Below are 24453 nucleotides of genomic sequence, written 5' to 3'. Positions count from 1 at the left end.
AAATTGCAGCAGCTCCTCCCATGGAAGGGACTTGGGACGATGTTCCTTATATGCTATTAGAAGAACCTCCAAATAAACTGCCAAGCAGCAGGAAGAGCCTGTGCTACTTTCTGTGTTTAAGAAGTTGGGGTGGAGGGTGGGGCTAAAGAACACTGTGCCCCGGGAACAGGTCTCATGAATCTGAACATAAGCCCATGCTACACCCAGCCCTTCCACTCCTGGGTATTTACACAAGAGAAATCCAAATCTGTGCCTCTACAAAGACCTACACAAGAATGTGGGGCGCCTGGCTGGCTGTTGGGGGAGCATGCAACTTGATCTCTGGGTTGTAAGTTCAAGCCCCACATTGGGTGTAGAGATCACATTAAAAAAAAAAAAAAAAGACTGTACATCACACACATTCTGTAACAACATCCACTATTTTATAAGAATATATTTGCTCAGGGGTTAACCATCTGCCTTCGGCTCAGGTCATGGTCCTGGGATCCTGGGACCAAGCTGCACATCAGGCTCCTTGCTCAACGGGGAGCCTGGTTCTCCCCCTGCCTCTGCCTGCTTCTACCCCTGCTTGTGCTGTCTCACTCTCTCTCTCAAAATCTGGGACACCAGGGTGGTTCAGCAGTTGAGCATCTGCCTTCCGCTAAGGGTGTAATCCCGGGATCGAGTCCCGCATTGGGGTCCCTGCACGGAGTCTCTACCTCTCTCTCTCTCTCTCTGTCTCTCATGAATAAATAAAATCTTTTAAAATAATGATAAATAAATAAATTTTAAATATATTTGCTAAATATCGGAAAAGAATTAAAAATCCGACTGGCATCTTTAACATTTTTTTCTTAAAAAAAAGAAACTAGCTTATTCACAAAAGCTGGAAAGGGAGGATGGGCCAAACAGCCAGTAGGAGGTGAAGGGAGGGGTGCGCGCCCAACCCGCACAGCAGCATCCCCGGAACCAGGACAGGACAGGGCGCAGCAGCCTGACTCTCAGGAGCATGGGTCTGCCTGAAAGAAACTGGCCCCAAGAGAGTGCAGACACAGCCGCCATCCGGAGCAGGCCCGGTGGATCCACGGTGAGAGTCCAGAACAGTATTTTTTCCTCCGGTATGTCGGAGACCAACCGGGAAGAGGCACAAGGGAACTTTCCGGGGTGACAGGACCATCTTTGATAACGTTTGGGTTTCATTCGTCAAAAACTCATGAATTGGCCCATTTGGGATTAGTGCATTTCCTTGCGGACAAGTGTGACCTGAAAAGAAAAGCACAAATACTGAACTCTACGTGGCTGGAGATGCGCGGCGGAGTTCAGGGCTGAAGTGCGCTGTTGGCTGCAACTTTGGGATGAAGGAACGAAGAGAAGAGCGGGCGAAGCGGGCTGGAGGGACGGAGGCGAGGAAGGGCACGCAGAGGACACGGGCGCTCCCTGCACAGTGCCTGCAACCGCTGAGGCTCGACGTTGTTCGTACCCGTGGGCAGCAACCGCGTGGGCTGCGCACTGGCTGGGACACACGCAGGCCGTCGCGGAGGTTCGTGGAGCGAGGACAGGACCGCGGGGACGCGGCGGACGCGCAGGGAGACCAACGTGCCTCACCGTGCAGCTCCTCTGCTTTGTACATTTTGAGCCACGAGCTAAATTATCCGTTTAAACATACACGTATATTTATGTGTTTCTCTGCATCTCGCAGGGGGGCGGGCCGGGCAGCGGCGGGGCCGCGGGGACCTCCTCCCCCTCCCCCTCCCCCTCCCCCGGTTGGCGTCTGGCCGCGCGGGGGCGCTGCGGCTCCGCAGTCCGGGCGCCGCGCCGCGCCGCGCCGCGGAGGGGAGGGGAGGCCCCGCGGACCCCGGGGAACCCACAGGGACCAGGGCTGGCGCTGGCCCCGCTGCCGCCCACCGGCTAGGCCGCGGCTGGCCCGTCGCCCGCGCTGCCCTCGGCCGCTCCGGCCCCTCGGGCTCCCCGCCGACTGGGCGCCCCCGCCCGCTCTCCCGCCCTGCTGGGCGCTGGCCTCGCCCTGCGCGCCCGTCACCTCCTCCGGGCAGCCCCCCGGCGCCTCCCGTCAGCGTGTCCACGGAGGCCGAGCGTCCGGGCGGCCGCCCCTTCCCGCCGCTCCCCTCCGCAGGCACGTCCCGGGGCGCCGCGGCCCAGGCGGGTGTCGCGCAGGGGGGCGCCGGGGTGGCGGGAGGGCAGGGCAGTCGCAGGATGCGTCCCCTGGGCCGTGGGGACCCAGGGCAGGGCTCTGCGTGGGGGCCGTGGCTGGGACGGTGCGGGGAGGCCGGGCCGGGCCGGGGCCGGGGCCGGGGAGCCGGGGTCTCAGCAGCGGCCGCCGCCCCCCCCCGCCCCGGGGTCCCCGCCAACGCGCGCTCGCGGCGAGGGCCCGGGGCGGGAGCGCGGCGCGCTGGGCCGGCGGCGGGTGGCCCCTCCCCTCCCCGCCCCGCCCCGCCCCGCCGCGCCCTCCCCGCCCCTCCCCTCCCCGCGCCGCGCCGCTGCCCGCGTCCCCATTAATCACGCGGCGCTGACGGCGCCGCTGTGCGCGCGGGCGGCGGACGGGGCCGGGGCCGGGCCGGGGCCGGCGGGTGACGGAGCGGGCAATCGGCGGGCGCCCATCGGCCCATCTTATCGCGCCGGCCCAGCCGCCGCCCGCCGCGCGCCGCCCATTGATCGCGCGGGCCGGGGCCGGGGGTCAGCGCGGGCCGGGCCGGCCTGACAGCCGCATCCATCGCCGCCCAGACGCGCTGATGGCGGCACGGGCGGCGCGGCCGGGCCATTAATCACCGCGCCTGCCGCCAGTGACGGGGATGGCGACGGGGCCGGCCGGCCGCCAGCCAGCCGCCAGCCGGCACCCCCACCCCCACCCCCACCCCCACCCCGGGCGCCCGCCCTTCCCCAGCACCGGGCCCGCTGCGCGGCTCTGCACACCCTGGGCAGGCACCGGGGGAGAGGGGAGCGCCCAGCAGGCGGGCCCCGGTGGACACTGTCCCAGGACACCGAAAGGGAGGCTTGGCCTGGCCAGGCCCTGGCTACTGCTTGGCTGGAACCCGGGCGCTGCTACGTGTCCCCTCGAGCCACTCCAGCCCGGGCTGGGCCTCGGGGATGTGAGGGGCAGCACATTGGTTCTGCAAGTTGTGGACACAGAGGGAAAAGCTCAGGTCTTGGCCAGTTCTCTCCTCTGCTCTAGACCTTGTGTGGCCCTGAGCAGGAGCTGGTCCCTCTGGGCCTCAGAGAAGGATCCAGAAACCTGGGATTTCTAGGCCTTTCCAAGGGCCCACTGCCTGAGGTAGGGAGGGCTGGGGCCCAGCCAGCTTCTGCCTCCTGTTGGACAAACTGTATCGTCTCTTCTCCCAAGCGGGGTAAGGCTTGGGAACTCTGCCGAATTTTAGTATTTGTCATGCATGATGCAGCCACATAGCACCTCACCATGTCCCCACATCCATCTAATGGGATACAACTGTCCCCCCTTGTAGATGAGGAAACCTAAGCTCAAAGGATCAGAAGGGAGGAGACCTCATCAGGACCAAGGAAGGGCTAACCCCAATCAAAACCACATCCCCGTGGGCCATGTGCCCAGAACCTGGCTGCTCCTGTCCCCCACCTGTCACCAGTCTGGGACCCCTTTAAGAGCAGGAGGGACCAGCTGCGCATCTCCAGGACTGGCCCTGGAGGTGCACAGAGAACCGCGGCAGGGTGGCCAGTTACTGCTTTCCTGGCCAAAAGCCCACGGACCCTGCGGACCCTGCGGTCAGATATGGAGACCACTGGGCAGCTCGGTTATATTAGAAAAACGTTGAGGAAGGTTTGCTCGCCAAGAAGTCCTTTTCTGGTGTGACACTTCCATCTATCTGTTTAGTCCTAAAAAACACAACATCGTTTTAAGCAGTCCAGGGAGAACACCCTAAGAGGTGTGGTGGTGAGCAAATGCCTAAAAGGCATTTGGGCTGCAAAGCAAGGGCTGGGGGCAGGACTGGGGGCACAGGTCTTTCAGGAGCCCTTCCACATTCCTAGGCGTCTCTGCAGTTTCAGGGCCGTTAGCCCAAGAAGCGAGCTGGGATTTACACGCAAACACTCCTTCCCCTCGGAGCCCAGTGGGCTTGCCGGGGGAGGCCAGAAAGCCAGGGCCCAGAGCCTGGAATGGCAGCAGCCTCTTCTATGACCAGCCCCCACCCTGACTCACTTTAATATTACAACAATTTTTCACGCCAGAGCTGAAATAGTGCAAAAAATGGGGCTGCTGTAATTGTTGTTAGATTGTGTGTCAGCCTGATAAGATGTAACAAATATTTTCCTCCCCACCAGGGTCTGTTTCCCTCTTGGTAATGGATGGAGAAACTTCTCATAGTCGGGGAGGGATTGGTTGTAAAAACTTCGCCTGGAAGATTAATGTAATAATCACAGGCCTTACTGGAAAAAATAGGAGGAAAATTAAAATAACCCAACCTTCCTACCTATCCAGAACCATCTCCCTCACTGGAGCACAGATGAGCGAGGCGGGCAAGCTCCCTGAGCACCGCCAAGGCCAGGATCCCTGAGGAGCAGGACCAAGGGGCTATGACCACACACCCCCTCCTCACCAAGACTGCTCTGGCCATCAGGGATCCCTGAGCAGCTGCAAGGACTGTCCTAACCTGTGCCTTTGACGCTTGCCAGCATCACTGCCGCTAGCCTGCTCCTCAAATGCTGTGGAAGGTTTGGGGGCTGCGGGGAGAGATCCCTCTGGGGCAGAGCCACTATCCTCACACCTGACCCTGCTCACCTCACCTGTCTGCTACAGGGCTCAGACTGCGAAGGCCTTGCCAACCACTCACACACTGAGGCAGGTGGTATGGCCAGGGGGTGATGAGCCCGGAGTCTAGCCAGTCTAACTAAATCCTGGTTCCACCTCTTACTAGCTAGGCAGGTAACTAAACCTGCACCACTCTCTTAGGGCCACAGGGCCACCGTGAGAACACGGAAGGAAATGGAAAGCAGTGACACAGGCTCTAGTACTTAATAGCTCTTGCCACACCTTAGATGTGTGATTCTTTTTTTTTTTTTTTTTTAAGATTTTATTTATTCATGAGAGAGGGAGAAAGAGAGGGGCAGAGACACAGGTAGAGGGAGAAGCAGGCTCCATTCAGGGAGCCCAACGTGGGACTCGATCCCTGGCCTCCAGGCTCAGGCCCTGGGCTGAAGGCAGTGCTAAACCACTGAGCCACGGGGGTGCCCGTGATTCTTCTTTACTCATGTGCCTTGAGGTGGGAGGAACCAGACCCAGGCACCAGCAGAAAGGACATGGGCAGCCGGGCAGGCTGCAGTGCTCAGCCGGGACTTCAGGAAGCGTCCCACCATCCCCCAGCAAACTTGGGTCTCCTCACCGCCCCCCAAGACCCCATGGGGGCACTTCCCTCAAGGGCCAGGCCACAGAAGATCCAACAGGGACTGGCAGGGGCTTCCTGAGGGCGGAAGTGTGGCCAGGGAACTCTTGGAGGCCCTAGATGGACGCCCACAGCATGACCTCAGCCCTCTTGCCTGCCGCGTCCCATACATGCTCAGGTGGGTTATCACTCCTGGGACACCAGTAGCGCCTGCCCCACAAGGCCCTCATGGCTAACTGGGATGCAAGCCCTGACTGGATCAAGATCCCTGTCTTGGTTGGTTCCCTCTCCTGCACATTAAGAGCACAGAAACCCTGCCCATGTGGGCAGAGAACCAAATGATGAGCCTTTACTGAGGCTTGGTGGCTATGCCAGATGACAAGGACCAGACGGGCAGAGGGAGGGAGCTGTGGCTCATCCTAGCAGACGGAATGTTCCACTGCGGTGTCTGTCAGGGCTGCCATTTCCCTTCCTCTCCAGGGGCTGAAAGCCCCACTCGGTGGACAAACGTGTCAGAGGGACACAGGAGCCAACCAAAAGAGCGCTCAATGGCCAAAGACAGAAAATAACAGTATTGGATTATAACCCCAAGTATATACGTATCCCTGATCCATACTGATATGCACGATGGAGTAAATACACAAATGGGAGAGAATGGGGAGAACAGATCCCTCCTGTACAGAATTCCAGAGAATTTATGTAGGTACCCTGGCTTTGGGGAGAGGGAGCAGGGGGGCGCCTGGGCGGCTCAGTCCGTTACGCATCTGCCTTGGGCTCAGGTCATGATCCTAGGTCCTGAGATTGAGTCCCGTATCAGGCTCCCTGCTCAGCAGGCAACCTGCTCTCCCTCTGCCCCTCTCCCCCATTCACCCTCGTGCACTCTCTTTCTTTCTCTCAAGTAAATAAATAAAATCTTAAAATAAAAAAGAGAGATGGAGCGGAACTCCCCAGCCTTACACGGGGACTGTACTTAGGACTCCTTCCAAAGAGGAAAATACGTTGGGGGACAAGAAAAACCTGACGCCCAGTACCACAGCCAGGTGACTGCGGCCCACTGTCAACAGCGTGAGGCCATGCTGACACACACACACCCTCGATGCGGTGTGACAGCAATGGCACCACACCTCCGTGGTCTGCCAAGAACCCACGACCCCAGGTAATTGTGAGAAAGACATCACCAAACTCCGCTGAGGAACTCGACAGCGCTCCTCCACCAGCAGGTCAGCAGAAACCACGATTGGGGAGGGCCCCACAGATTAACACCGCCTCATCAGACGGACAGTACAGTAGGACGTTAACCAGGCAAAGCGGGGCCTCCCTGTACGGTCTTCACAACAATCCTAGAAATCTATATCTGTTTTAAAATACAAAGTTTATTTTTAAAAAACTAAGAGAAACAGGTAATCAAAATAACCTACAAGATTTTATTAGAAAACACGCCAGGTGAGGCAGGGTTCCTTCAAAGCCACTGCAGAAGTTACGATAATTTAAAAAGACCCTTTCCCCACTGGTGGTGCCGCCAGCCACCGCCGCAGGGGGACAGAGCTGAGCGCAATGCGAGCCCCCCGCCCACAGGCTGCACCCAGCCAAGCCCTCTAGGTGTCTCTCGAAGGGAACCTTGGCCGTCTCACTTCATGTACTTATCCTGCTGGTCAGCCAGGATCTTGGCCGAGGACTTGGCATCGTAGAAGAGCTCACTGATCTCCTCGACGTGCTCTTTCTCGATGCTGTCCTTACCATTGATCTTAGCCAGCAAGTTGGCGGGGGTGAGCAGCTGCACGGAGTACCTGAAGTGACAGCAGCCAGGGCAGGAGTGAGATGGGACGGAGGGGAAGCCCCCTTGCCACACCAGCAAGACCTGTTGTCGCGACCCCATCAGGAGGGCCACAGGTCACCAGCATGACACATCATAGCCCCAAATCTCAGTCAGTGTACAAGTTCTCTGACAGGCTGTAACTGCACTGCTACGTGAAAGAGGCCACAGGGGCATCTGGCTGGCTTAGTCGGTAGAGCATGCAACTCTTGATCTTGGAGCTGCTTGAGCCCCGTATAGGGGGTAGAGGTTACTTAACAATAAAATCTTTCTGGGGCACCCGAGTGACTCAATCAGTTAAACATCCAACTCTTGATCTCAGCTCAGGTTTTGATCTCAGAGTCATGAGTTCAAGCCCTATGTTAGGCTCTATACCCAATGTGGAGCCCCCTTAGATAGTAAGTAAAATATTTAAAAAGGGGGTGGGGGGACACAAACTGTGGTACACACAGGTGCAAGTCAAGTGAACATGGCAGGCAGATGAACACACAGTCAAAAAAGGCACCTTCTCCCTGCAAAGGCATGAAACTCAGAGGAGTTTTTAAAGCCCTGTTCCCCCAAATAAAACAGCTTGCAATTCTCCTTCAACCTGGAGCAAGGAACAGACTCAAAGGAAAACAGGGAACTAGGGACTGGTTAGGGGCTATGAGATCAGTCAGGACACTGAGAGGGGCATCGTCTGCATAGGCAGTTGGCTTTGGGCCACTGGTGAAGAGTCAGGAGAGCAATCTGTGTCCACATTCCTCCTTCCCCCTCCCCTAAACCCATTCCCACCCTCTGCACCATGAAGAGCCCCTGGCCAGTGAGCCGTCTGCTTTCGACCCTGATCTCCGGATTGTCCATCTCCTCCACCACAGAGGCTGGTAAGCTCTCCACACAGGGGACCTAACCTGTCACTCTAGCTCTATAAGCACCATCACCTAAATATTCTGCATTCTAAATCACAGTGCCTAGGACAACCTCCGTCAAAGCAGTGAGAGCAGACGTGGTCCTGTGCCTTGTGAGAGGCACCTGCCTTTATGCCCCAGAATGGGCCTGACGGTGGCCCCAGAGGGCTGCTGGGCAGGCACCAGCAGGTGGGGAGCAGCTCTAGGCAGATGTGCTTACCTCAGAGTCGTCTTGGTACCAATCTCCCCCAGGTGGTTCAGTGCCTCCTCACTGATGTTGATTCCTTCTGTCTGGGCTCGGATTTTAATGATCTTTTGGAGGAAAATGACCATGATCAACAGTGACCAACCAAGTGTCCCCTTTAACATGTGCTTTAAAAACAACTTTGTCCCATGTGTCTTGTCCTGTATCATCGGTGCCAAAGAGGCCCAAATCCAGGCTGGAAGGGCAGAGAGCTGGCCTCCGCCCAGGACTGCTGGCCTTGCACACATCCGGGCACTAGCCACACGACATTCTGTGTGAATGGCTTACAGCCAGAGTTCACAGTGACTAGAAGGTGGCTGGTACCCCTCAAAGCATGTGACAGGGTGGCTCAGTGCCTGCCTCCTCAGCCTCCCTAATGCAGTCCCTAGATCTAGAGAACACAGGCCCCTCCGAAACCTGCCATGGGCTCCCTCAAGGGCTCTAACCTTCCTCCCCAGCATGGCACCACCACCTACAAGCACTCAGGGAAGAGACATCTTTTATTTGCTTGATAAATACGACGGTTAAATAAATCAAAAAAGTTACTTTTAAAGATTTACCAGCCCTCATAACATCACTCGGAGGTATCTAATCTATCACGAAGAAGCTGATGCTTGTTGCAGTTTGAAGATCCTGGTGAAGTTGGAGGGGAGGCAAGCTGGCGGCGGGGCTGCTATAACACAAGTGGCACCGGGATCCTGCAGGCGCACCAGCACTGAGTGATAAGGGGCAGCTGGGATAATGATGTTGTGTGTTGGGGAGCCGAGATAACTCGAGGACTTCGAGCCTCATATAATACAGGAATTTTTCACTTTGGCAGCTTCGTAAACAAGATATCATGAAGCCCTTGTTTAAATTAAAGCCATAAAAACACCCGAGGTAGAGGCATAGGAAATGGGAAAGACTGAGCCCCTAGCAAAAGCCTTGTAAGGGGAAGACAGGGACCAGAGGCTTAGGAGCCGGACTCTTTGCACTAGCCCTGCGGCTCTCAGGCAGACACCTGTGGGGGCAGGCAGCTCAGTGTCTGGGAACTCTGGCGAGGGCACTTGACATATCAGCTGCTGTGAATGGGAAAGTCCTGCTCCAGAGGAAAGCTAGGATTCACACAACTGGACCAGGGCAGGGACCAAGATAGATGAGGCCACATGAGCCAGGGCAGTTGGCCCCTCTGCTGCAGGCCACTGGTGCCACCAGGGCAGAGGGCAGGTGTCCACAGGGAAGTTTCATTTGGTCAAAAGAGACTCAGAACTTAGACTTCTGTGTGAAATGTCCCCAATTTCTAAATGTTGGCAAATTGTTCAAGTAATTCATAGAACTTTTCTGTTCAGCCTGTGGGCTGCGGGTACGACCTCTGTCAAGACTCTTAGCTTGTGCATGAGGAGTTCCACCGTCTACGGTTGGAAGCTAAATGTAGCCGAGAAGACAGAAGTTACTGGATAGGCATAAGGATGGCACAAAAAGGAACTGAGAGAGAGATCCCTGCTCCTGGCTCCAATCACGGGACTCCTCTCTGACCACAACAGCCAGAGCCAGGTAGGTTTGTGCTCCAACAGAAAAGGGCTTTTCACTGACAGCTGGGGATTAAAGAAACCTCCAGGTCCTGCCAAGAAAAATGTCCTCCAGGGGCCATCAGAAACTCTGAGATGCAAATACTAAATCTGGGAGCCTGGTCAAGGGGAGAACTTCAGCCCAGAGCAACTGGCCTTCAGCGAGATGCACAGCATTTGAAAGCTGGGCTTCAGGAATGTCAGGGCCACTCCACGCTCTCTCTCTCTCTCTCTCGGGAGGTCAGAGCAATCCCAAGAGCTCCAGTTTCAGACTGCTCAGAAATGGACAGTTCATAAATTAGATCTTTAATCATTTAATAACCTGCAAGGATAGTTTATGAGGGTGTCGGCACTGATGGCAGAGTACACAAGTTACATTTACTTTGTTTTTTAAAAAATCTACCTCAGGCTCCAGTAAAAATGCTGAGGTTATCCCTTGAACCCACCAGAACAAAGCAATGCACATCCTGGCAGCTGGTCTGACCTCTGCTCACACAAGAGAAAGCCTGAAAAGAGGCCCTCCTGATTGAGCAAAGATGGGAACCAGCCCAGGAGCCAGAGGCATACTACAGAACAGTCCAGGAGAGCTCAGACCAAGCGCTCAACAAAGGTGAGGCAACAAAGGTGAACTGGAGGCAACCAAAGTGAACTGGCTCTGAGTAGGGTCCCAGCTCAGCAGCTTATCTCTGTGACCACAGGACCCTCGTTGTTCAGGAGCCTCAAAGCCGAGTTACTGGGAGCTGCTGTAAGGCTCCCAGCAGGTGACAGTGAGCACCTATAAGTAATTAGTAGCAGTAATAATAGCTGCGCTGGGACAAAGGATGGCCAGCCTAGTCCCCTCCCTCCTGTTAGTCACTTAGTCCTCAAAACAACCTGGAAAAGAGAGAGCAGACCTTCCGGAGGACGAAGGCAGCCAAGGACCACACAGGTATGCCAATAGCTCAAGTCACTAGGCCATGAAGCACCGTGAGGCTGCCCTCCACGGTAAGGATGGGGATGGACCAACCTCACCTTTGCTTCTGCCTATGCTTCTGTTCAGTGAATGCCTTGGCTTCAACCTAGCATTCATCTAGGAGCCAGAGACCATGATCTGGTGACAAGGCTCCGGCCATGGACGCTGCGTCCTAAACAATGTGCCACGGCCACCCTGTACTGTTACCACTCTGGTGTTCTGTTGGTCTCCAGCTCCCTGCATCACCACAGTACTGGTGAGTGCTGGTTAAGAATAAACGGCAGCAGGGTCGGGCTAGGGGGCCACGGGGAGCAGTGGAGCTGCCAGGGGGTGCCCTGGACAGGCCCTCTGAGCTCCCAAAAGAAAGCCCTGCTAACAAACTGCCACTGAGAATCCTCCTCTAACTGAGCTACTTCTAGCAAGTGGGAGCTGGTGGCCCCAGTGATAAAGAACATGGGCTTCTAGACCAGGCAGCCTGGACTCCAGTTTGTCAGTCCTGTCACCTACTGGCTTTATGAACTTGGGCAGATAAGTGGGCCTGGGTCTCCGCATCCTCATCTTTAAGAATACAGTGATAATAGCTCTCCCACCTCACAGGTACTGGGGATCAAATGGAATTATGCTGGCTAAGCACGCCCATGGTTTCAGCATGACATCCAATAAAGAAGACCTGCACTATGTGAGAGGAGAGGGTCAAGGCACAGCCTGTCGACACATCAGTGCGCCCCTGGTCCACCTGCCCCGTGGCCACCCAGACCCACAGTGAGAGATCTAAGTTGGCAGCAAGACCCTCTGGGGCAAGGGTGGGCAGGGCAGGAGCACAGCAGTGCTGCTCAGTGGGACACCTACCTATGGCATAACCTATCACTATTATTTCTGCATCCTGGACTTGCCACTCAGGGACTGAGCCATCCACAGGAAGAAGGATGTTCAAAGACTACCTGGCAGTACCAGTAAGGGGACTAAAAATTCTAAGTGTAAAGTGCCTGCGCATGTGGTGTTTCAACTCCAGATCAAGCAAAAGACAGTCCCATAGGGAGAGCTGGGACAGGGCCCCTTGGGGTAAGACCTGACCTCAGACACTCGTATCATCTCCCACCATCAAGCTTTTTTTTTGTTTGTTTTTTGTTTTTCACCCTCAAGCTTAATGCAAATTCAGCTTGCATGGAATTTGAGCATATACTCTGTGTCAGATACACCTCCTTCAGCCTCTTACAGGCTGGTTTTAGGACCTCCACTTCCCGGTGCCCCTCTAAGCTGTATGACCCTGCTTCACCATCATTTCTATGGCCTCCACAGTCCCCAGAAAACCTACCACTAGTCACACTGGTCGCAGCAGATAGGCCCTCGCTCCCCTCCAGCTTTTGTGCCCTGTTGGAGCCAGCCTACTATGGGTTCTGGTGGGACAGAGCACTTGGCTTCACCTACTCAGAAGAGGCCTCAGACAGGGCCTGGCCTGGACAGCAAGAGCTACCACTAAATCCTATCTTACTGGCTCTGTCCTACATCATGGGTGCCCTCCATGATGGCTGTCCTCAAGTTGATTTTTTCACTATGCCTTTCCTAAAATTTAAAGAATGGATATAGTAGTGGAGACAACAGCCAAGACCACAAGCAGCTAAGGTTTGGAAACACCTCAGGCAATGTCTCATCAGCCCACCCGTCTTTCAGATGGGGAGACTGAAGCTCTGGAGGACTGTGACTTGCCCAAGGCCAGCAGGTGAAGTGCTGGGATGTGGTGAGAGCCAGGCCTGTGCTGTAGATACTGGCACAGCACCAGGGAATGCTGGGAGCAAATGAGGGGAGAAGAGGGAAGGGTGAGGGAAGAGAGACTCACCTGTTTCATTTCCTGTGGGGTGTACAGCATGGTCCGGATGATCATCACACGGTCCAGAAGGTCAAGAGGAATGCCATGAGGAGAAGTGATGTCCTCAGTACCCCTGCAAGGGTCCAAATGATCACATCACCCAGGCCTCTCTGAGATCGATCAGAAACTGGACACTGGAAACATAGCTGAGGTACTCACAATGACAAAGCAGCCAATTCACATCCTGAGTTAAGCCATGACCACAAAGTAAACAAACTAACATTCAGGTTGTATAAAAAACAACTTCATTATTTTAGCAAATATCAATATAAGAGGGAAAAAAAAACACCTAAAATCCTATTAAAAATATTCATATAGATATTTACCAAATTTTCATAAAGATGTCTTTCTAAGTCACACTAAGTGTGTAGATTTTTTGCTTTTGTCCATGTTTTTTCAGTCTTAATAATCCATCAAGGGGGCACCTGGGTGGCTCAGTTGGTACAGAATTTGCCTTTGACTTGGGTCATTATCTTGGGGTCCTGGGATAGAGCCCTGTGTCAGGCTTCCTGTGCAGCGGGGAGTCTGTTTCTCCCTTTGCCCTTCCTCACCCCCCAGCTCATGCGTGTGCTCTCTCACTCACTATCATTCATCCATACATACATAATTAAATATCTTAAAAATAATAATAACCCATCAAGTATTTTCCTTAACAAAACTGTTGGACATTTAGGTAGTTTCCAATTGTTGCTATTATTAATGATGTTTGATAAGCAATTTCATGGCATGAACATTTCTTCAGCAAATTTCAGACTGCCTGACACAATCTGGAATATCTATTCGAATAAATGAATGAGTGAACTAATTTACAAGCTACATGAGTGATCTGATCTCACTGCATTGTAACCAGCACAGGGTATTCTAATTCTTAAATATTTTGCTGCTTTAATGGTTTAGAAAAAGAAAGGGTGACACTCTGAATTCACATTTCCTTGATTACTAATGAATCATTTGAATGTTTCCCTTCTATCCATTAATCATTTTCTTTCTTTTGGGAATTAATCGTGTCCTTTGTGTCTCCGTTTCTCTCAAATCCATAGCTAAGCCATATGAAGAGTGGCCCCAGAGAGGAGCCCCGCCAATCCATGAGGCCAACAAGACACCAGCTGTCCCACAGGATGTGCGCCGAGCAAACCTCGTAGCACACGAGGTCAGCTTCAACACAGTGTCTGGAAGCCCAATGTGCTCTGGGCTCCTGCTCCAGAGTCCGGAAGTCATAGCAGCAGATCCACATCAGGACTATCTCTGACATTCCTACACTTAGGCCAGACTGCAGAGCCTAGGGCCCTAACTTATCAATAAAACAGCAAATAAGGCAGGTCATTTGGATTTAGTTGTTAATATTATCAGAATATTCAGTTTCAATTATAAGTGAGCATTCAAGAAATACAGCTTCAGTAAAGAAATCTAGCTGTTAAAATCCTATCCAGTCAGTTGAAGTATAAATTTCTCTTGGAAATTCTTTTTATTTTATTTTATTTTATTTTATTTTATTCATTTATTTGGGAGAGAGAGACAGATAGCAAGAGAGAACATGAGCTGGGAGGAGGAGAAGCAGCCTCCCCGCTGAGCAGGGAGCCCGATGTGGGGCTCCATCCCAGGACCCTGAGATCATGACCTGAGCCGAAGGCAGATGCTTAACCAACTGAGCCACTCAGGCGCCCCTCTCTTGGGAATTCTTTAAAAGATCTTAACATTGCCATGTTAAAATATCCCAAACTCTGTAACACTCATGGTAAATTATCTTTGATTCAGACGTAAAACGTTAGAAGAAAAATGAAGCACTCCCTAATCAAACTTCAAAATTTCCCATGAACCATGGCAGACGAGTGGAGCAGCAGCAAGCCACCGGCACTGCAGAAGAGCCACCAGGTCCCTGCAGGCTCAGCCTGGACGTGTGAACTTAATGTGAAGATGAGAAATGACAGAGCTTTGAGGCAGATTACATGCTTATGAGCAACACTGAAATATGCTATTAGGAGATGTGGGAGAGACTGTGACCATTATAGAATTTAACAAGGACACATGCGAAGAGACATGTAAATCAACAAAACGGAATATTACAAAGCCCTTTGTCCAGGGAGATGGTGTTGTACTAGTTGCCCCTCCATGGAGAGGTGGCTGAAACGAAGAATTTATTGTGTATGGAACTCAGGAGAGTTTCTGTATGATCGCCTCCTTACACATAGAAGACACTCAGATGAGAAACCTGTGTACATTCTGATATTAAGAACCAAGGATTCGGGATCCCTGGGTGGCGCAGCGGTTTGGCGCCTGCCTTTGGCCCAGGGCGCGATCCTGGAGACCCGGGATCGAATCCCACATCGGGCTCCCGGTGCATGGAGCCTGCTTCTCCCTCTGCCTGTGTCTCTGCCTCTCTCTCTCTCTCTCTCTCTCTGTGTGACTATCATAAATAAATAAAAATTAAAAAAAAAAAAAAAAAAAAAGAACCAAGGATTCTTGCACTCCTGAAAGGAGCTGATTTGCAGATAACCTACAAATTCTTCAGCTAAAGGGCATTTTTGTTTTTCTCCAACCTTTCCAATAAAGGTGCTCACCAAAAAACAAAGAACTCTTTTTCAGGCCATCTGCTCTATTATTTTTTTTTCCAGATAATTTCTGATTTTTTTCTTTTAATTGAATTTGATGTTTCCTTTTTTAATGCAAAAAGAAAAAGGAAAAAAATTCTTATAGTTTTGAATCTACAAAACTAAAAATTTAAACAAAAAAGTCTGCTCAAATGTTGTTAAGCATTTTTTTAGGAATTAAAGCCAAAACATATGTCTAAGCTATGAATCTCAGGTACAACGTTTCTTTTAGAAAACATGCTAGTAGTAAATGGTTTCTGGGATTCTACTCTGCAAGAGTCCCACAAAAGGGTCTGTCACATGGCTTGTGAAATGAGCCAGGGAACGGAAGCCCTACTTAGCAGTGCTCCTTGTGGGTGGTGAGTCCAGAAGGAGCTCTCTGTGCAGAGCAATCACTATTTGACAAGGCCGCAGTAACTATCATATTAGATTATAAAATTGCTAATAATAAACTAATAATTACATTTTGGCTAAAATTGCAGGTTTATTCTTGTACCCAGAGATTTCTTTCTGGCTCTGGTGTCAGCCCAATATTGATTTCACCATTAGGCCATTATGACAATTGTTCAAACTGTGTTAATGCTGTGCCTCTTCCAGATATACAGTTTTGGGCTATGATGCCACAGGCCTAATTCTTTGGGGATCCAATATGGTATATCTGCAAGAACATAGTCATTGCACTTCTTGAAATTTATCATACAGCTACACTTACAAGTGCAAATGGTTGACTCATTTGCGAATGCTTCCATCTTACAACTCAGGGTTCCTCCACTGAGACACTTTGACATTATGGACCAAGTTTTTTTGGAGGGGATTTTCCTGTGCATGTAGGATGTTCCGTAGCATCTCTGGCCTCTACCCATTAGATGCCAGTAGCACCCAAAGTCATAACAAGTATAAATGTCCCCGGCTGAGAATCATTGTCTGACTGCTTCTTTATATAACCCGTGACTGCAGGGACACAGATAAAGCTTTTCTGATGACAGGAAGTGTAGTGGATAACACCTCTCTGGGTAATATGAAGGGTAACTCCCCTAAATCTACCGCCCCCTGGCTCTGTGGACACAAGACCAAGAGTACTAAGAAATCCATTTGCTTTTTTGATGAGGCTGCCCAGACGATGAAAACCCAACAGTCAATGAAGAACAAACGGTCCTGGGACAGCTGGACATCCACATGTAAAAGAGTGAAGCTAGACATACTTCTTTCTTATACTATATACAAGCCAATTTTTTTTAAAGATTTTATTTATTTGAGAGAGAGAAAGAGAGATGGAGGAGTAGAAGGAGGGAGAGAGTGAGTGATCACAGGTGAGCACAGAGGGAGAGGGAAAAGCAGACTCCCTGTTGAGCAGCGTCCGATGTGGGACTTGATCCCAGGACCCAGAGATCATGACCTGAGCCAAAGGCAGAGACACTTAACCAACCTAGCCACCCAGCGCCCCTATACTATATACAAAATTAACCACAAATGATCATAAACCTTAGTATAAGAGCTAAAACTATAGAACGCTTAGAAGAGCTCACAGGTGTAAATCTTTGTGACTTAAATTAGTCATGGTATCTCAGCTCAGTGGTTGAGCATCTGCCTTTGGCTCAGGGCATGATCATAGAGTCCTAGGATGGAGCCCCAGATCGGGCTCCCTTCATGGAGCCTGCTTCTCCCTCTGCCTGTGTCTCTGCCTCTCTCTGTCTCTGTGTGCCTCTCATGAATAAATGAATAAAATCTTAGAAAAAAAAAAGTTGTACACAAATGTTCATTGCAGCCTTATTTATAACAGTCACAGAGTAATAACAATCTGACAACCCAAAGTCCATCAACTAATGAATGGGTAAATGTCCTGTTAAATATTCCACATTCTGGAATACTATTCAGCCTTAAAAATCAATAAACAGTGAGGCAGGTTTACGACATGGATGGACCCTGAAAACATGATGCTCCGTGAAAGAAGCCAGGCACAGGAGACCACAGGTGTGTGGTGCCATATCTATGAACTGTCCAGAGAAGGCAAATGCATAGAGAAGGTAGACCAGTGGTTGCCACGGGCTATAGGGAGGAGGAAGGGGGAAAACAGTTGGGGAGTGAGGCATGGCAGAGTAACAACTATTGACAGGTATAGGATTTATTTCTGGATTGATGAAAATGTTCTAGAATGGACAGTCGTGATGGTTGCACAACTTTGTGACCATACTAAAAACCACTAAATTGTACACTTTAGATGGGGAACTGTATGTGAATTCTAGCTCTATAAAGCTGTTTCCTTAAAATGTACCATCTTCTGCCATAGGAATACACTGAATAGAGACCACACTGTTTAAGTCTTGCTCTTTGGTACAACAAAGTGACTTGTGGAGAAGGACTCCCCTACAAAGACTCCTTAATCCCAGGGGGCTATTCCCCACAGGAAAAGAAGACCTCCCAAGTTTGGCGAGCTGGGTTCAAGGCCAGGCTCTGCTCTATTGGCTGAGGGTCCTGGCACAGAAGGGACTTCTCAGGGTAGTAAGGGAGGGCAGAGCCAGTGTAGCTGCACCTCCCATAGTGCCCAGCGGTGTTCTCTCCTCCCAGGAAGAGGAGCCCAAGGCCTCAAGGGGCTCCTGCAGGAATGGTTCCTGCTCCCCTGTGCACAAGGGGGCAGTGTGCACTTTCACAGCCACTCACTGACAGTGGTAGCAGCTCCCTACACCAGCTCAGACACCTTCCTCCCTGTACACTGACCAGAAACAGTTCAGGAGAACAGGGGTGGCAGGAGCTCTACAGTCAGCCAACCCTCAGGCTGGTGGCCTATTCAAATCACCTCTGTGTTAATCTGGAAATAATGTCACCTGCCCACAGAATCGTCAGGGTGCTTGAGATTACATGGGGTGAAGTATGTAGAGAATTCAGTTACTGCAAACTCCCTCTTCTCTCTCCTTTCAAGCTCTGGAGGTCAGAGGAAGCTCAACAGCTCCCTCCAGGAGTAAAGTCGGCTGGGAAGCAAGACAGATATTGCCAAAACTGTGCCAATGTTCCAGAAATTTCATCATTTCACATCTAAACCAAAACTTGTTGGGAGCATGGCCTCTTAAATCCAACACCCCAGATTCAAATCCCAGCCTGACTTCTGAGCTGTATGACCTCACTACTACAACGAAATTCCTACTAGGGCTTAGTCCCAAAAACCTCTTCTAGAGCAAATGTCTCAATTTTGGCTGCTTCAGCAGAACTGCAGAAAGTGTCACATTCTGAGCATCTTCTTCCCACTTGGGTGATTGCAGTCTGGCAGCAGCGGGCAGCCACAGCCTCTAGCAGCCCGATGAAATCAGTCTGGGGAGGGAGATGGGGCCAAGCTTGTACTTTTTTCCTAGGTGGGATGGGTCTGAGAGAAGTACTCTGAGTCCTAAGTGATTCAGCTCTTAAAGAAGAGCTGCCAGGCTCCACTGGGAGCCAGGCTGGATTATCTGCTGTGAGGGAGAGGAGCCTGTTAGCATGGCTTCCCAGAAGGGGGCGCCAGCAGTCTAGGCTGAGCCTTTCACCAACTTTCAGATGGAAACCAAGCCCGAACCAAACCAAGCCTAAGTCCAGTAAACCTACAGGGTCTGTGCATTAGGGATGCAAGGCTCACCAGGCACCAGGCCACATGGCTGGTTTCCAGATGCTGCCCAGGTAGCCAGATCCTCTCACCAACGGCTGACCTGGCCCTGAAACAAGCTGCTTTTTCCCCAAAAATGCAGAAAAGACCTGTGTTGATGACTTGCCAAGACACCATCACAGGGTTTCAAAGATCGACTACAAGCTGCTGCCACATGAACTTGAATCATGCAAGCAAATCCTAATTCTGAGCCAGCACGATCACCTGAGAGGGGAGCTGTCCCAGCACCAGCAGCACCGCTTCTGAACAATCTCAATGGAGACAAAGCTCCGTCAAGAACCAGCTAAACTCCTGGATATTACCTGCCATCATTCAGACGCAAGTCTAGGTGAATCATCAATTTGGGTTCCCAAATTGGTTTGGCTCCAGCTCTGTGCTGATACTCATGGGCCTTAGGGTCATTTTCCAGATTCCTACCACCCCTTGCTGCCAGGAGCACACAGCCTCCAGTGCTGTTTACCTGCACTACTCTCTGGCAGGCTTGAAAAGGGCTCCTCACCACCCCACTTCATGCCCAGCCATGCTGGGACCAGGCCCCAACATTCAAACAGGAACACAGAAAACCAAAAGAGCCAGAAAACTACAAAGTACAGGGCCCATAAGAGAGCTGGGAAGACAGTGTATTATCTGGGGCTCAGAAGTTTGCAGAGTACTCAGGAGAAAAAAAAACCTCAAGAAAGTCCCCTAACCCAGCCCTGGGCCCATCCTTGCAGGATGAGAGCATCACACAGGCATGTGCCTCCCAGGCCTCAGCCTCTACCTTTCCCAAAGGCAGGCCTACGGAGGCAGGCACCAGTGTGGCTCCAAAAAGGTCTGGGATAGAAAGAAAGTACTGGTTTTGTCACTGATTTTATTATCAGAAAGATCTGGGTTCTCATCCTGTCTTTATAACGAAGGACAAGTTATTCTGCCATTCTGTTTCTTCATCTAAAACATGAAGCCAAGAATATTTACTGCCCACAGCTAGCATGAGAATAGAAATTAACCTATGTAAGGTCACCCAAGGCCAGCCTATCTGCCCTTACATTTGCCCTCTCCCAACTGAATGACCAAATCACACCACACTGTAACCCTAGAGCCCACATGGGAGGCCCTCAGATTCCATAATGTGGTTGCTGTTGCCTCTGGTGCCATGATGGAATGAGGCTGATGCATGAACTACCTACCTGTGAAGACAAGCTACTTTGGCAGGTTTCTCTCAAAATGAACATGATCTCCCTTCATCTCCATCTTGACTTATTACATTATGGGTTTAAAGTGATCCCAGAGGCGGGATCCCTGGGTGGCGCAGCGGTTTGGTGCCTGCCTTTGGCCCAGGGCGCGATCCTGGAGACCCGGGATCGAATCCCACGTCAGGCTCCCGGTGCATGGAGCCTGCTTCTCCCTCTGCCTGTGTCTCTGCCTCTCTCTCTCTCTCTCTCTGTGTGTGACTATCATAAATAAATAAAAATTAAAAAAAAAAAAAAAGTGATCCCAGAGGAAAACATGAACCCAGATGGAAGGTGGAAAGGCCTTAAGGCTGGCAAAGAGCCACCCTACCTGATGACACAGTTGCCTCGGTTGGATGCAAAGATGACGATGGGGGCGATGGAAGATTCCAGGGCCCGGTGCAGGTAGGTAAAGCACTCTATGTCCAGCATGTGGACCTCATCAACAAAGAGTACACCTGGAACCAGCTCAGCAATGCCTTGATCAATGTACTTATTCACCACCTTGTTAATCTCCCCTCGAAGTTTGTCTAGGATATAGTGAGAGGAGACAAGTATAGTCAGGTGGGGAAGTGGTCCCCTTTTCTTCTCTCCCCCAACCGAATATGATCCTAACTCAAGTGTGGAGCCCACTTGTACTGCTAACTATACGACCCAGGCAGGTTATGTCCCCACCTCAGTGTTATCATCCGGAAATAGGAATATAATCACCACATAGAAGTCACACAACCGGCAGCTTTCCCTGCTGATATGTTAAGTTTGTAAGTGGCTTTTATAGTTTTGCATGTCTTCACAAGGGCACACACCCCAGCTGCCTTATTACTCACACCAACCCACTTAGTGCCCTGTGACACCGCAGAGACACAGAAGTTGAGGAGCCCTGTGTGAAATGAGTTTTCATATGCAAATTTTCCTGTTCTGCGCTAAGTGACTCTTTCTTTTGGCCCTATGTGACAAAGCTTAGGTTAATTAACTTTCAATCAAGTGCCTAGATGAAGAACAGGGTGTGTGCAGAATCCTCTCTAGAAGGAAATCTGTGAGGAATGCAGGTTCTGAGGAAAGGTCCAACCTCAGAGTTCTAGAGGGACGGGTCTCACAAGAGTTACATAAGACCATCTAAGGTCACAGTTCTCATTTTCCAAACCAGCTCCTGATTAGCATCAGGAGGGAGCTGCTCGCAAACACAGAACACGAAGATCTGATGCTGCATTGTCCACCAAAGTCATGAGGCAGGGATGGTCAAAAGAGAAGTCATCGTTAAAACTGTGAAAACACAGAAACTGCTCTTGGAGACTCTACTAGACAGGTCTCAGATCACTCCACTGGCTAACATGAAACAAAAAACAGAGGCTTTAATGTTTAACATTAAATATATTACCTATATATTTACCTATAATTCTGTTTATAGGTAATACTTATAGAATTATAGGTATTACTTAGAAAAAAAGAGGGATGTACCAGTTGGGAAGAGAAGCAGGGTAAACTAAAGGTCCACAAGGGAACAGTGACATTCCTGCCAAGCTCTGGGACATGCCCAGGAAGCTGAGCTGGGCAGGCTGGGAGCTGCTTTGCGGCTGTAGGGCAAGAAGGCCAAGTACCAAGGTGGTGGAATTTGCTGTGCTCAGGAGCAGTCTGGCGGGAGCTCTCCTGCACAGCTAGGGCAATACCATCCACGTTTCTTGGACCTCGAAAGGACCAGAGGTTGTGATAGCCTCCATCTTCAAAGATGAGTGCAAGGATACTGAATGCATTCAAGAGGATGCACTGGCACTCTGGGCTGGAAGCACACAGTATGCTTTATTTACAGCTGTCTAAAACAGCCACCGACTGCCAGGATAAAGCCAGGCTCTGAAGAGGAAGAACAAACCTGTCCTAAGGCATTTCCTCAGGTCTGGGGATTCACTCAAAAAGCCTCACACAGGGCAGCCTGGGTGGCTCAGCAGTTTAGCACTGCCTTCAGCCCAGGTGTGATCCTGGAGACCCGGGATAGGGTCCCACATCAGGCTCCCAGCATGAGGCCTGCTTCTCCCTCTGCCTGTGTCTCTGCCCCCTCCTCTCTCTGTGTGTGTCGTCTCATGAATAAATAAAATCTTAAAAAAAAAAAAAAAAAAAAAAGCCTCACACAGTACATCAGAATCCAGGGCTCTATGGTTCTGGTTCTTGCTCACAAGCCTATTTCTCTTACCTGTGATTTCTGTCTTCTTTGGCTTCATTAACTGGCCCATCATGGACAGGATGTCTTGCCCCCCCTGCAAAACAAAAGATTCCCAGAGTCAGTCCAACTTTCTAAGGCAGCTGCAAAAGTCTCACTACCACCACCCCCATCACACTGTTCTTACTATCAGCTGGACACGGGGTCCTAGGTGTGGAGACCCCAGGCACCCTCACTGGAAAACGTGAGGAACTCTCAACACAGAGGAAGTTTTAAGAGGTTCCGCTTGGACTGCAAGAATGAGCACAATCCCTTCGTGGGAAATACCAGTTCTGTGGGGCCTACCCCAATCTCCTTCTTCAGCCATATCCTTTGCCGATCCTGTATTCCCTGAGTAGCTACCAGGGAATAGCTTCCACCTGCCAGGAAGCACGGTGTCTTTTCCGGGAATCTCCAGTTATCCATCCAAGTTCAAGTCAAACACCCTCATGGGGCATCTGGCCCTTCACTCTGCTGATGCTCCAGTTCCCTTGGGGACGAATGGACTGTTGAGGGAAGTGTAAGGACGTACTTATCTCTGTTCCTGCATCTCCCCTCTCCAGACTCGACTGCACAGTCACATTAATCCCATCCTGGTCTAGAGCTGCTTGGTCGGGGAAGCCAATCCTACAAAACAGCCGGCTGCTAACAGGTTCACCACCTGCCGCACCCTCCTGCCAGCCCTTCCCAGTGCAGTCAGCAAGAAGAGGTGCTCTTTTGTCACCTGCCTAGCATTTTGTGATCCTGTTTTGCCAGGTGCTGGGTCACAGAGGTGCTCACTAAATGTTTAGTTGTAAAATGTAGTGGATGTTTCCTGAGAAACTACATCTGATCCTACAGGGTAGGCACTATTTGCCCTCTTCACAGAGGAGGAAACTTGAAGCCAAAGAGCCCTAAATCACAGAAAACTCAGGGAGGCAAAGCAACTAATGGACCAAGCTCATCAGTGTCGGAATGATACAATCCCCAACTTCCAACTCTCAGCCAAACACTCCAACCAAGGTGAAAGCTCCCAGGAGGCTGCTTTGGAGACAGCTGTTCCACACAGAGGGACCTGCTGGTCCAAGACAGTTCTTCAGCAATGTCTTGGCCAATGCTCGAAGGGGCAAAACACCCAAGGATCAAATTTCAAGTAAGAAAGCCTATTCCCTGCTAGTGAAGAGAAGGACTCTTCTAGGATGAAGAGGAAATCAAACTGAAAGACTACCAGCAGGGAAGACTAGGGTTTTAAAATCACACATTTTGCAGAGGTGTCACATAGTCATACTGTTCTTCTCCCACATTTTACTAGTCAAGGTGTAAGTTTTCATCTTGCCAGCATGAGGAACAGACACAAATCCTGCTCAAAGCTAAAACACTAAAGATTTTGCTAGAACAGGGGGAAAGGCACAGCTTTGTCGGGCTTTCTGAAATCCTGCAAAGGGCTCAAAGAATACTCCTGCCCTACACCATTAACACCCAGAGAATCCCAGGCTTGAGCCCGCTGCTTGGAGGGAAGCCACAGAAGAAGCTGGCTAACTCACGGCCAGAGGCTTGGCTGGGATAAGAAACAATACACATGAAATCATCTGTGACTAGAGCATTTGAATTGGAACAAAGGAGTCCCTCAGTAGCTCATGTCGATGTTAATTGCTGAACATTACAGATAGAAAAGGACCGTCTGCCCTAAGAAACGGCAGCAAGACTCTGACAATTCATTCCCAAAGCTTCTGTGAACACACAAAAGGGCTTGTGTGCCAGGTCATGCCGGCATCGAGGCAGTACCTGGGGCCGTGCGTTGGCCACGTCCAAATCATGCAAGGTCACATCCTGGATGATTTCTTTCTTCTTATGCACATCGCCCTTTGGCAAGGGGACATATTCTTCGGCTTCAAGGTCGAATTCTGTGGCGTAGGTATCACACCTGCCCTGCCTCTGCAGAAAGAGAAACCTGAGTGCCGGGTGAGTGTTCGCTGCCAAGTCTCCAAATGGCACAGTGCTAAGTGAGATAAAAGCCTCAGTTCCCAACTGCGGGCCTGACAGCCTACTTGACAAACTCCAAACACACCCCACACCCCCGCTGCCAAGAGAAGGAAGCTATCTGCTCATCACTGGGCTCCAAAAACCCAGTTGAAAAACACCTGATACTTTCTCCAGGAATCTCTTCCCCCCTCTTTCTTTTAACTGTATGCAATTCCTGATAAAGGGCA

At 51.1% G+C, this 24453-nt stretch overlaps 1 protein-coding gene and 1 pseudogene across 2 annotated transcripts in view; one reads left to right on the top strand and one right to left on the bottom strand.

The window, feature by feature from the left end:
* Window positions 1-6743: 6743 nt before the first annotated feature.
* The window catches only part of RUVBL1 (RuvB like AAA ATPase 1), a 46405-nt gene continuing 28695 nt past the window's right edge, over window positions 6744-24453 (bottom strand). For both annotated transcript variants that reach the window (XM_041764042.1, XM_041764041.1), the window contains 6 exons: window positions 24029-24178; window positions 22259-22322; window positions 20405-20603; window positions 12620-12722; window positions 8260-8351; window positions 6744-7126 (listed from right to left, as the gene is read on the bottom strand). In XM_041764042.1, coding sequence (XP_041619976.1) covers window positions 6967-7126; window positions 8260-8351; window positions 12620-12722; window positions 20405-20603; window positions 22259-22322; window positions 24029-24178 — 768 coding nt within the window. In that variant the 3' untranslated portion in view covers window positions 6744-6966. The remainder of the gene's footprint in view (window positions 7127-8259; window positions 8352-12619; window positions 12723-20404; window positions 20604-22258; window positions 22323-24028; window positions 24179-24453) is intronic.
* On the top strand, window positions 14209-15000 carry LOC121495938 (annotated as a pseudogene).

Source organism: Vulpes lagopus, chromosome 7 (genome assembly GCF_018345385.1).
Source record: "Vulpes lagopus strain Blue_001 chromosome 7, ASM1834538v1, whole genome shotgun sequence".
Lineage (NCBI taxonomy): Eukaryota > Metazoa > Chordata > Mammalia > Carnivora > Canidae > Vulpes > Vulpes lagopus.
The sequence above is the reverse complement of the archived record's forward strand: the minus strand, read 5'-3'. Positions and strand labels throughout refer to the sequence as shown.